The following is a 12,623-nucleotide window of genomic DNA, read 5'->3' as shown; positions in this document are numbered from 1 at the left end:
TTGCCAACCCCTGGCTTAGAGAACTGATCCAGGCCTTTATTTCCACTCTTCTGGATACTAGAACCTAACTTCAAAAAAGGAGAAAATTGCAGCATTCTACAGATTGGTAGCAGCCTCAGTTTACATCATTGCAGAGTTCTTTCTTGCTTTAAATTGCGATTAGGATTGATGAGGCCTGAGCAAACCCAAAGAAGGAGAAAAGTTTGTAAACATGGCAAATTTAAGACCCTAATTGTTTTCGTATTCTTCCTTTTGCCACCTGACGGTGTATTCAGGACAAATACGGTAGGCGGCCAAGTATGAAGTATGTTCGCTGTACGAAGTCACATAGACCAGCTTTGTCTCTTGGTTATTGGATTCTACAAACATTATTAATGAGCACCTACCCGTGGCAGAGGCTGCGTTAAGCTGTGCATTAAGACAGAAAGGCTCTGTAGAACCTTTAAAGCATTCTTTCTGGAATATGTATTTACACACCTATCTCCTGAAGTATCCACACGCAAGACTTAGCGTCATGCGCTGTGACTTTGATGTGCATGAATCAGCGACACCAACCCGGAGATGCATTCTGCAGGGGAGGCCCGGCCGCACCATAAAACGTGCTTCCAATTGTCCGTGTTCGTGTGGGATCACCCTGCCTGGACCAGTGGAGAAATGCTTATTCTCCCATGATCTAAACAGTTCATTGAATTATTTTTTCCATCCACCGCTGTAGAAAGGTTGTGTTCTTTCTGCATTGCAATATATGATTAAATATAAAGAAAACTTATGCTCAAAATAAGCGAGTGGCTGGGAGGCACACGGCAGTTGCTGCAATCGGGGAGGAAATGTCACCTCTCCGGGTTATTAACTTGACATACCGCTTAGAGGCATGTCACAGGGAAAAAAAAAATCTTGTTTTCACAGCCACGCGGGCTAACCCTGTTTTGATTATCAGCCCAATGGGTTTGTCCTGAAAAGTCAATACCTAATTTACGGTAAATGAAAATAGCACCATGCTCCCAATTTCAATATTCATGGACCGGGTAGCAGAGCTGTTATTTTCCTGCCTCTGTCATAAACAGGACACAAGAAATGGCGGGCTCATATTCCGCAAACACTTCATTTCCTGCTTACGAATGTCTGATAGGCTATTTGGACTTGGCAATATCAGCCAAGCATCCTATGTTATGGCCAGGATCGCTGTTATGTCTAGAAGTGGACCAAATTTGTATTTGAGGTTGACAGTTAAGAAGGCATAAGAGCAGGTACCCCATGTGATCTTTCGTTTGGCATAAACAGGCATCGGGGATGATACATGGTGTGCTTGGTACTAGTCGGGGCCAAGTGCTTTCACATTTTCTCCTTTAATCACTACTCTGGCATTGGCTTAGAGATTAGCCCATGAAGGTGTGCCCACTGAAATACCATTAAACAATTCTTGGGGAAGGGGAGGATACACTCAGGTCAACGAGACACTGATTTTGTGCAGAAAGGCCAAGTGCCCAGCCAAACAGTGTTTCGTTCTTCTGTGTCCCTGGCCGTGACCTTGTGACGTGGATCTGGCCCATAAGACACAGGTGGGAGTTTGCTAGATGGGTCTTCTGAGCAAGCTTCTCATTTTCCTAATAACCCAAGACAAAGCTGGCTCACGGATCTTTGTCATCATCTCCCCTGTGTCCCTCTCTTTTTGCCTGTAATTTGAGCATAATGCACGGAGGTGGGGTAGTTGTGCTGTGATCGATCGTGTGGCGAAAAGGCAACACAGTGAAGACGGCAGAGCAGAAAAAGAAGAGAGCTAGAGTCTGAGGTCGTCAGTGAGCCGCTACCCAGGCCCGGGACACACAGCTCCGTCCTCCTGTTCCTGGGATACAAACACTCCTTGACGGGTTTAGTCACTGCTAAGTGGATTTTCTGTTGTTGCGATCACACTCAATCCCAAATGATGTAAGAAAAAAAGAGCTTTTTTTAATCGGATGTCATTATGAAAAACAGCTTAGCCAGAGAAAGCACTGTCTAATGCAGTGGCCACGAGCTCCATGTGGCTTTTTAAATTTCAATTACATTTAATTACAGTTAAATAAAAGTAAAAACTCGCCGCACACATTTCAAGTTTTTGATGGCCCCATGTGGCTAGCGGCTACCATAATGGACGGTGTAGATATAGAACGTTTTTATCGTCGTGGAAGGTTCTATGGGGTAGTTAGTTTAGATAAATCTCAGAGTGAAAAGCTTAAAAAAGGACGGCAGCATATTCATAAGTGTTTGAAACCAAGTTTGGTTCCTTACTGCAAATGCATTTTTGAGTCAACTTCTTTTTGAGTGGTGTGGTTTGAAAGAATTACAGAAGATAAGAAGTTTGTGGGATGACCGCTTCCCTTGCAAATGCAGAAAGGCTAAAAACAGCGCCTCGGATGCTTGTGAAGAAAAAACCTGTCTGGGTATAACGCCCCTTGGATATAAAACTCCTTGATTTTGATCCACAGACTGTAAAAACAAACTATACACAATGTTCCCTTTCTCCTGCTCCGTCTTTTCCAACCACTGTCCCCCAAACACACACACACACAGAGCTGGAGTCGAGAAGCTGATGCCATGCTAACTAAGCCAGGGATGTGGTCTCTCGAGGGCCGCCTGTCCTGAGTTCGGTGCACATCTGGCTTCACTGTATACATGGAGCTTTCCTGAAGTCATAGGCACCGGTGGGTTTGGCTAACACAAATAGAGGTCATCTAAACAGTCCACATCCTCCCAGCGAATGATTTCAGTTCTCGCTCTAGAGGTTGACAGCAAAGAAAAATCTGGAAGCATGGTTAGGAATGGGAGGAGGCTAAGGTTTTCTTTTATTGTTGTTTGCTTTTGTTTCTTAAGTTTGACCCAAAAAATGCCTATTGGAAACATGGTACCAGGAATTCGCGTGTGATTTCTGGGACGTTTGCCACGGTGACCTTTGCCAAGATGAAATGCGGTCTTTTACGAGAAAGACCAGGAGGTCTTTGGGAGTCTGTACAGACCCAAGCAAATGCTAACTCTGCCAAGTCCTTGGCTACCTGACCTCCCGCAAGATGGGTGACCTCCGTCCTCTGCAGAATGAGGCTGACAACACTTGACCTCAGTTGGATGTTGGGAAGATTAAACAGGCTCTCACATACAAAAAGCCGGAGCAGGGTAGACACCCAATCGAAGTTAGCTGCCAAGTTTTTCTCTGGCAAGACACCGTGAGAGCCCGATGCCTTGCTGAGATGAAATGGAAAATAGCCACACTCCCTTATGTATCCCTGCGATGGCCAACAGAGCCATTATTTGTGGTACCCACACTCTGAGAGGGAGGGAGAATGGTGGTAAGTATGTTTTCAGTTATTGAGATTCTCCTTTTTCCTCTGTTCCCAGTTTGGTCTCAGACTGTACTGTTTTGAGTGAAAAAAAAAAAAGAAAAAAGAGTGCCAGAAATTGTTTATGGGACTATTAGACTCCATTCCTAAATCAGAAGCGCACCCCTCTGGTTTTTAGGGAACGGATCTGGGGGGCAAAGTATGCGTATCCCCGAATGTACACTATATTAACCCCCCCATACACACACACTCACACACACACACACACACACACACGCAAGACATTACCTGTAAGGTAATCCAGACATTCTAGCAACTTCTTCTCTCGGGAAAAATCTAAGGCAAAGGTGTCAAAGGTGTCATTGAGGTTGATTTCAGGAATTAGGACCTGGGATGATGCAGTTGCCATGGAGACTCTGTAATGTAAACAAAACAACATTTTAGAACTGTCAAGATGGCTTTCGCTGTCGCTGCATAGGAATGAAAGACAATAAAAGGACAAGAAATACCATTTTAAAACTGTGCTGTTTTCACACGTGAGCCTCAGAAAGGATCTTGGAGTGGCACAGCACAGGGACACCATACTAATGAATGGAAGCTCAAAGACCAGGCAAAGGAATTGGGTAAACAGTAGAATAGCGTTCTGCCTCCCCCCGCCGCCTTTCTTTTTACCTCGGAAAAAAATTCCCCACGGAGGTGAAAGAATATTCATATTTCATGTTGCTGTGTATTTAACAGCCTGGCCCCTTCACATCTAACCCCAGCGAGAAGCTCATAGCTCCGGGCATTTCTTCACACATCTGTCTGGGAAACGGTTTGTTCCTTTCAGACCCGACCCTGCTCTACTTCAAAGAGGAGTCTCCAAAATTTCAAACTGCATAAAAGGCAAAGTGAGGATTAAAAAAGAATGTTTCCAGATATTGGATTAGTTTCATCAATTACCAGCCCCTCTCTGAAATACACATTAAGAAAGGAGTTTTCTCCCTGGCTCGCTCCATTCTCCTTGTATTCATTGTTTTGCCCCATATTCCCGGCAGATGCCATGAAAAATATTCATGAGCTTTCTCTCACATTCCTCCAAAGGATACACCATTTCTCCTCTTCATTTAGGGTTGCTAGTTAGAGTTCTCGTTCATAAACTCTACGGCAAGGTACTGGTGGGTCTGACTCTCCTGCTATGTATGAGAGATCTCCCGAGAGGCCTGTGTTGAGCTCTCAAGTCGATTTGCAAAGTTCGGTTACTAATGGCAGAACAATCTGACTAGTTTAAGAACCGCAGGCGATTCTCTTAAAGGCAATACAATTGTGGCACGATGTAGGCCACTTCTGAGCATATCAGGCTATGCCAGCCTCATAATCTTGGTGATCTGGGTATTTCATTAAGTTTGGTAAACACCACCATTTATACAAGGTCACAAAGCTGGCTGGCCCCAGCCAGGAGGAGAATTCCAGGCCTCTACTCTTCCGTTTAACCTAGAAAAATTTCAACCTCGTTACCTAAGGGGATGTAGCTCCTCCTATACCTCTTAGTGGCTCTTAAAACTTTGTGTTTTATTTTATTTCAAAAATTTTTTAATGTTTATTTATTTATTTATTTTTAATTTTTTTAACGTGTATTTATTTTTGAGACAGAGAGAGACAGAGCATGAATGGGGGAGGGTCAGAGAGAGGGAGACACAGAATCTGAAACAGGCTCCAGGCTCTGAGCTGTCAGCACAGAGCCCGACGCGGGGCTCGAACTCACGGACCGCGAGATCATGACCTGAGCCGAAGTCGGCCGCTTAACCGACTGAGCCACCCAGGTGCCCCTAATGTTTATTTTTGAGAGAGAGAGAGAGAGAGAGAGAGCGAGAGAGAGCGCACAAGCATGGGAGGGGCAGAGAGAGATACACAGAATCCAAAGCAGGCTCCAGGCTCCAAGCTCTTAGCACAGAGCCTGATGCGGGCCTCGAAATCATGAACTGATAGATCACGACCTGAGGTGAAGTCAGCCACTTAACCAACTGAGCCACCCAGGTGCCCCGAAACTTTGTATTTTATAAACATAATATATTTTCGGGGCGCCTGGGTGGCTCGGTTGGCTGGGCATCCGACTTCTCAGGTCACGATCTCACAGTTCGTGGGTTTGAGCCCCGCATCGGGCTCTGTGCTGACAGCTCAGAGCCTGGAGCTTGCTTCGGATTCTGTGTCTCCTATGCTCCCTGCCCCTCCCCCGCTCACACTCTGTGTCTCTCTCTCTCTCTTTCTCTCAAAAACGAATAAACATTTAAAAACCCTTAAAAAAGATAATAATAGTTACACCTGTGAAGTGCTCAAAATCCTTAGAAATAGAATTTCTATACTTGTACTTCTGGTACATTTTCAGTTCTGTGGAGGGGAGGGAAGGAGACAGGATAATTAACAATGTAATAATCGAAATGATATTGGGATCCATAGATGAACGTTTGAAGAGGCATAAACTCTGGAAAGAAAAGTTTCAAGTGTTTCAATGAGGGTGGAGAGTCTAAATTCACCACCTCACCTTTTCACCAAGAAACAGTAAATAGCAGAGTTACGGGATCTTGTTGGCTAAAGATTGCGCCCGAGGGAAATGGGCAAATTATTGTGACTAACACACCTGCTAATTTAGACCGATGGATAAAGGGACGGTTGCTAGGCATTTTTTACAGATGGTCAAACTGTACTTAAACATGCTTTCCTTATGACCCATAATCAGAAAAACTCCTCAAAACTCCGAGAGATCCCAGGATTATTCAGCAAATATTTACTAAGCCCTTAAAGTATGCCAGGGGCTGAAGAGCCCGACATATTTGCATCGGTGCAGAAAAGTTAAAAGAAATGCTCTAACGGCATTTGAACTCCTCAAATAAAAATTTCAAAGCGAAACCCCAATTAGAAGGTCTTGGGCTGAGAGGACCTTAAGGCCTCTGACTCTCGCCTTAGCACTTGCCCAGTCCAGGGGCAGAAGCTTCTGTTCAGGCTCATCCAGAATAGAGTTCTCCCAAGTTTCTCCGGGTCCTATGGTCCACAGGTAACTAAAAATGTGCTTCGGTCACGTGACAGGGTTAAAAATGCCTGCCATCTTGATGGTGGGAACTTTGCGGGGTTTTTTGATGGAAGGAAAGATATTTATCATTGGCTACAATTTCATATTCTTAATTGGAGTGACGGGCGAGGGGAGAGCTGCCAGATTCAACATTTTAGGTCACGTTTTTATTCCCCAAATCCTTGTTGCCCGTCTTCTGGCCTTTCAGATGAGCTGCCAAAATCCACCAGGGCCATCAGTGTTAGGCCACTTTCGCAATTCTGTGCCTTCACAGTTGTGTGTGTGTGTGTGTGTGTATACACACATGTGTGCACATGCCTGTAGGTGTATGTGAAGCCTTGGTCATATTGAGGCAAATAAGGACTTTGTGCCCTATGCTGATGTTTAAGGGGGTGGACTGCACGTTACTTCTGTTTCTGGTTGTACTTTGATGGCTCTAATCTCTATAACACTCTGTTTGCTAGGAGCCACATGCGGCCAGTTTTCCAGAAGGTGGATGTGTCTAGAATTACACTGCTTACAGGGTTTCTGTCAAACAGTCCATGTCAGGGCAAGATGCTCTACCCTTCCTGCTGAATATCGCCCCCATGCCAGGCCCCCGACAACGGCACTTAAATGGGTCGTCTCTCTTGGGCGAGAGGGCACATCACCACAGTAAAACCCAGCGAGGTCTCATGGCAACAAAATGTGGTTTACTTGGGTCTGCTCAAGATTTCCCGGATGCATTTGGCTCCGGGATTTTGTTGTTTTAATACCAATTAACACCCCCCCAGAACACTCTTCAAAAACCACTCATCACATGTGCTTAAATTCTTAAAATCAAGTGACATCTTGCCAGAGCTGACAACTGGAGCTCTGGGCTTTATATTCGGGGTAAGTCTGATGGATCCTTGAACTGCTTAGGTGTTCAAGGGCAGAGGGGTCACTCTGTGGGGTCGGACACCCTCCTAGAAGGTCTGAAAAATGGGTACCGTTGAGAGGGAAGTTTCCTTTAACCCTCCTCTTGAGAATTCGCTGCGAAAACTTCAGATTTCTCATAACCAGTAGACCAACTTTCTTATGCTTCAATTCAGTGAAAAGTTTTGCTTAACGTGATTTTGTAAAGACGCCCATACAATCCTACAAAAGACCTATACGTTAGCGTGGCTTGAGAATGCGGTATGTTATACAATCTGTTTGCATCAACTCAGTGAGTAGGAAGGACGGGAATGAGCATTTGTTGCACGTTCACCTTGGGACGGGAACTGGAATAATGGTTTTACCACATTATCTCATTTTGTCCCTGTGACAACCGCATTAGGTAGGACTCCTCGACCTGTTTTATAATTTGTTCACTCATTCATTCACGTCAGGCAGTTTGCTACGTGCTGGGGCTATAATGGTGGAAACAAGATGGCTGGGGGTTCCGCCTGCTAGGAACGTGCGAGCAAGATTGGACTCACAAGTGTTAAAGGAGCAGCCCCAATGCCGTCCGTAATTACTGCCAGGCAATGAACCCAGAGCCGGACACTTGATTCCAAAGCACATGCATCTCCTACAAGGTAAAGCTTGAGGGTCTCTCTCCTTTTTTTTTTCTTACTGTTTCTAAATCAAAAAGCTTTTTGCAGTTTGATTCAGCCTGTAGGTGAACAAATCCACTTCAAGCGGTTTAAAGACGTCGAAAAACCTCCCCCAAGTCTCACTTTAGGAAGGCTTGCAGGATTCCAAGTTTGTTCTGGGCTTTCCACCCTTGACTAGAAGAATAAAGATGGTTTGGAAGTATACAGGTGCCAACGCCCAAGGCAGACACAATAGGAGGCAGAGAATCATGAAGTCACGTCCCAGAGTGGAATGCTTACTAAGTAAAGGATTGAAGAGTTGAGACAGGCAGAGACCAGCCCCAGAAGAGACACACAAGGCAGGGCTGTACCGACACAATGAACTCTGAAAACTTAAATCCAACATACAGTATGGAGTATCAATGACGTTAAAGGCCTATTCTTAGGATAGGATACCAGCAGTATTATCAAAATTACCGATAGAGGTAGCTATTACGAGCCCACTCCTCTTAGCAGAAAATACCTCACGGATAAACCCCAAAGGATCGCAGTTTAAAAGTGGCAGTGCTGGGATCTGCCCAAGTTTCCCAGGTCCTAGTCCAAGCCCCCTGCCCTTTCCCTTCATTCCAGTCCTAGAAAGAGAAAGGCTCGGGAAGTGACCAAGAAGATTGACAAATGAAGACAGAAGAGAGGGGCTGCAGGAACGGGGGGACGAAGGATGTTGGCAAACTTTTACAGGTACTATGTCTTTAAACTTTGATGGAAGTTTAGCCTTCTCATAAACAGGCGGCCGACTTTCTTATGTCTGGACTTAGTGCATAATTTTGCTTATTTACAATAATTTTAGGGGTGCTTGGGTGGCTCAGTCAGTTAAGAATCAAAGTCTTCATTTCGGCTTAGGTCAGGATCTCACCGTTCGTGAGATCGAGCCCTGCATCAAGCTCTGTGCTGACAGACAGAGCCTGTTTGGGATTCTGTCTCTCCCTCTCTCTTTCTGCCCCTCCCAGGCTCACCCTGCTGCATTCCCCCCCCCCAAAATAAATAAACTTAAAAAAAATAATAATTTTATAAAAGTGCACACACAATCACAGCGAGAACTATGTATTAGTGATGCTTGAGAATATATTGCTCAGTTGACCTTTGAACAATGGGGGGGTGGTTAGGGGTGCTGACCCCCACCCAGTTGAAAATCCACGTATAACTTTTGATTCCTCCCCCGCCAAACATAACTACTAATAGCCTACTGTTGACCAGAAGCCTTACTGGTAACATAAATAGTCGATTAACACATTTTTTTGTATGTCATATGCATTATATTCTGCATTCTTACAATACAGTAAGCTAGAGAGAAGAAACTATTAGTAGAAATATTAAGAAATATTATTATAGAAAATATTATTAAGAAAATCATGAGAGAAAGTACATTTACAGCACTGTACTATATTTATTTTTAAAAATCTATGTATAAGTGCACCTGTGCAATTCAAACCCATGCTGTTTGAGGGTCAACTGTATTATACAATTCATTTGTAGAAAGAAAACTCAAAGTCATGTTTCTGTTCTTGAAGAGATGGGCTTGTTACGGGTGGAGGTGAATGGGACCAGTTATACCCTGCTGGATCTGAGGGAGATCACGTGTGGACATTCATGTGCTTATGTTACACTTCAAAGGTAGGTAGGCCTTCTTTCAGAATATTCTTTTTTTTTTTTAATATTTATTTTTGGAAGAGCATAAGCAGGGGAGAGGCAGAGAGAGGAAGACAGAGGATCTGAAGTGGGCTCCACGCAAACAAGCTGACAGCAGTGAGCCCGATGTGGGGCTCGAACTCATGAACCGCGAGACCATGACCCGAGTCGAAGCTGGACGCTCAACCGGCTGAGCCACCCAGGTACGCCCAGAATGTTCTGTCTTAACTGGTATGGGGCCACATTCTCTGCCCTTGAGAATTTCTTCATATTACACGTGATCAAATTTTTAGGGATTGCTGAGAAATGCACTTCACAGTAGCCATTTCATCTGGCCATCTCGTGGTTTAAAGCTGGAGAAAAGTACTTGGATCCCAGTTGGAAATCATGACATAAGTGTAAACACCGTCTAGTAGACTGCCCTAGGTACACCGGAGTTATTAGTGGTATTTGCACTTTCTAACTTTAGGATGCATATAAAACAATTGGATACAGTCCAGATGAGAGCTGGGAAGACAATTAAACGCTTGGAACCTAGGAGACACGAGGAAAGAAACTGGCTTCTCTTAAGAGTAGGGACGTGATCATTTTAAGGATATAACCAGCTGCTATCCACGTGCTTTGGAAGAGATCAGGTATCGGAACCAATCGCAGAAGAAATTTTTCTCAACTATAACAACACGGCGAGGCCGGTTCAATACGAGACCAGAGTTGTCAAACTACTACTGTACGTTACTCTAATTGAAAGAAGAGCGGAAACGGAAATATCAATGCCTACCTGTACGCGACATTTTGAGAATTAGCACAGTGGCCGCCACAAGCAAGCACTCAACTAATGTTGGCTTTCTTTCTCTTTCCTTGAAGAAATTCAAGTCATAGGATGGTATTTTCCCCCCTGGGCCAGGGGTTGGCAAAATACAGCCAGAGGGCCAAATACCTGTTTTGCGAAATGTTTTTAGAAACACCCTTTAGACAGTGTTTCTGTACTGTCTAAGCGAGGCTGATAGAGAGCTATCATGGCCGGGTTGAGTAGCTTCCAAGGAGACCTCATAAGTTGCAAAGCTGAAAATATTTACTCTCTGGTCCTTTATAGGAGTTGGCAGATTCCTGCTCTAGGATAAAGACCAGCATGAATGAGCTGCCTGGGGTCATCCGGTGATTGGATTCTATTACTGCTCTGGATAAGGGAAAAGTGACTCTGAAAAGCAGAATGAATGAGAGAGAGGTCAAGGGCATTGGCAAGGCTTGGAGATATCATTTAGGTGAGTCAGGTGCGTTTTGTGGCTCCATGAGAGCTGCTGTAGGTTTTTGCATCAGGGAGAGCAAGTGATTCTGTACCGATCAAGTACTCGGACCAAGGGAGCACAGACTCCCACCAGTTCTACTGCTGAACCGTCCATTCAAATAATGTTATCTCCATGTTCCCTGCCCTAGAATAAGCCACACATTTCAAAGCAAGAGGTAGGAGACTGACAGGTGGGTCCGCTCTCTCTCACATGAGTCAGCTTTGACCTTTCAGAAGAGGCGAAGCTTCTCGACCAAATAAAAACAGGTCTAACGGAAAACAACACCTGGGAGTTTGCTCTTTTTTTTTTTTTTCCCAAATAGATGAGCCCTGAGATGGAAGAAAAGATTCCCTTTTATGTCTTTGCCTTCATTCTGATTCTTTGTTATCAAGCGTACGATAAGATCAGGTCTGAGAGTCACAATAAATGCTGGTTTTGTGCCACCATAAGCTTTCTCCCCCCAAAAAGCAAGGCTGATTTTATTCTTTCTAGCTGGTGGACTCTTGTTTCAAAGGCCTTGAACTCCAGGGCGCTGCTGAAAAGGCTTTGACATGTCAAAGGGAAGCATCTTTAGCTGGAACAAAGCTGCTCAAAGCCTCTATTCTCCCTGGTACTCAGCCTTGAAAATGAAAACAAAAGCAAGGGGAGGGCAAGGCCAACCAATCGCTCCCCAGACACAGGAGCCCAGCGGCTGAGAACTTCCCAGCAGCCCCCGCACTCACCTCTCAGTGATATTCTTCGCCGTCTGTAGGAAGCGCGCATGATCGTTCTCCTTCAGAGAGTGTTCCGCTTGGGAGATAAGTGATGCCGACCGCTCAATGCACTGCTTGCAGTTTGCAATCTGCTGAGCCAGTTTGCGGAGCCTCATCACCTTGAAAAGAGGAGATGGTTACACGGGTGGCCTCGCTTAGGGAAAACGCATCGGGCCGGACCCTTCTGATGCGTGCGTTCTGTTGCACGTAAGTTGTCCTTCAATAAAAGTCCGACAAGCAGGCAGAGACATATGGAAATCTCCGATACGGGACTCCTGGCTTAGACAGCCCTTGTCTCCTTGGAGAAGCGTTGCTAATTTGTTTTATGGGAAAATACTGAATGGCGAATTACTTCCTTGTTGATGGGGAAACAAGGTGTTGCCCCATGGTAAGTTACAAGGGTCACCAGACCTCTTCCCCCACTATTCCACTCAATTACTGAAAGATCACAGGGAATGCTGGAACTTTCTCTTATCTCAGGTTTGCAGCTGGGCCATCAAGCAAATAAAACATCTCCATAGGTGCAAACGTGTGGCTTCAGTAAGAACCATTTTCTAAAAAGTTCTTTGCAATCCATGTAATAAAATTGTGATGTGAAAACATGAGGTATTACTATTTCCCACGCGATCTAAAACTCATGTGTTAAATTCACAGAAAGAGAGCGTTTTTTCCATTGATTAATATTTTTCCTGTTGAGCAGATGAGAGAAGGCCAAAAAAAGCACAGCTGGGCCGTTTCCCCTCACTGGGAACGTCATTTCCAGGCACTTTGTGCTTACTTGATAACTAAGAACTATTTTGATAAGCGTTTCCCAGTCGGGATAAAAATGCATGTTTGGTTCCAACCTCCATTCCGATTCCTGATCCTGTCTTGCTTGAAAACGACCCTCAAACGTAATTGACCATAACCTCTGGGGTAGGCCAAGATAAGTGCACGGTAACCCACTTGACCATGCGCTCGGGTGTTTGAAATGTGCTACGAGATGAAGCCCTCGGGCCAGAAGC

At 44.8% G+C, this 12,623-nt stretch overlaps 1 protein-coding gene across 7 annotated transcripts in view; it reads right to left on the bottom strand.

Annotated features, from left to right (window-relative positions):
• MID1 (midline 1) overlaps nucleotides 1-12,623 on the bottom strand; it is a 547,050-nt gene that overhangs the window by 23,430 nt on the left and 510,997 nt on the right. For all 7 annotated transcript variants that reach the window (XM_019417856.2, XM_019417859.2, XM_053891845.1 and 4 more), the window contains 2 exons: nucleotides 11,590-11,738; nucleotides 3,600-3,727 (listed from right to left, as the gene is read on the bottom strand). In XM_019417856.2, coding sequence (XP_019273401.1) covers nucleotides 3,600-3,727; nucleotides 11,590-11,738 — 277 coding nt within the window. The remainder of the gene's footprint in view (nucleotides 1-3,599; nucleotides 3,728-11,589; nucleotides 11,739-12,623) is intronic.

This window comes from Panthera pardus, unplaced genomic scaffold, assembly GCF_024362965.1.
Source record: "Panthera pardus isolate Hobbes unplaced genomic scaffold, ASM2436296v1 HiC_scaffold_27, whole genome shotgun sequence".
Classification (NCBI taxonomy): Eukaryota; Metazoa; Chordata; class Mammalia; order Carnivora; family Felidae; genus Panthera; species Panthera pardus.
Note: the sequence above shows the minus strand (reverse complement) of the source record. Positions and strands in the feature narration are given on the sequence as shown.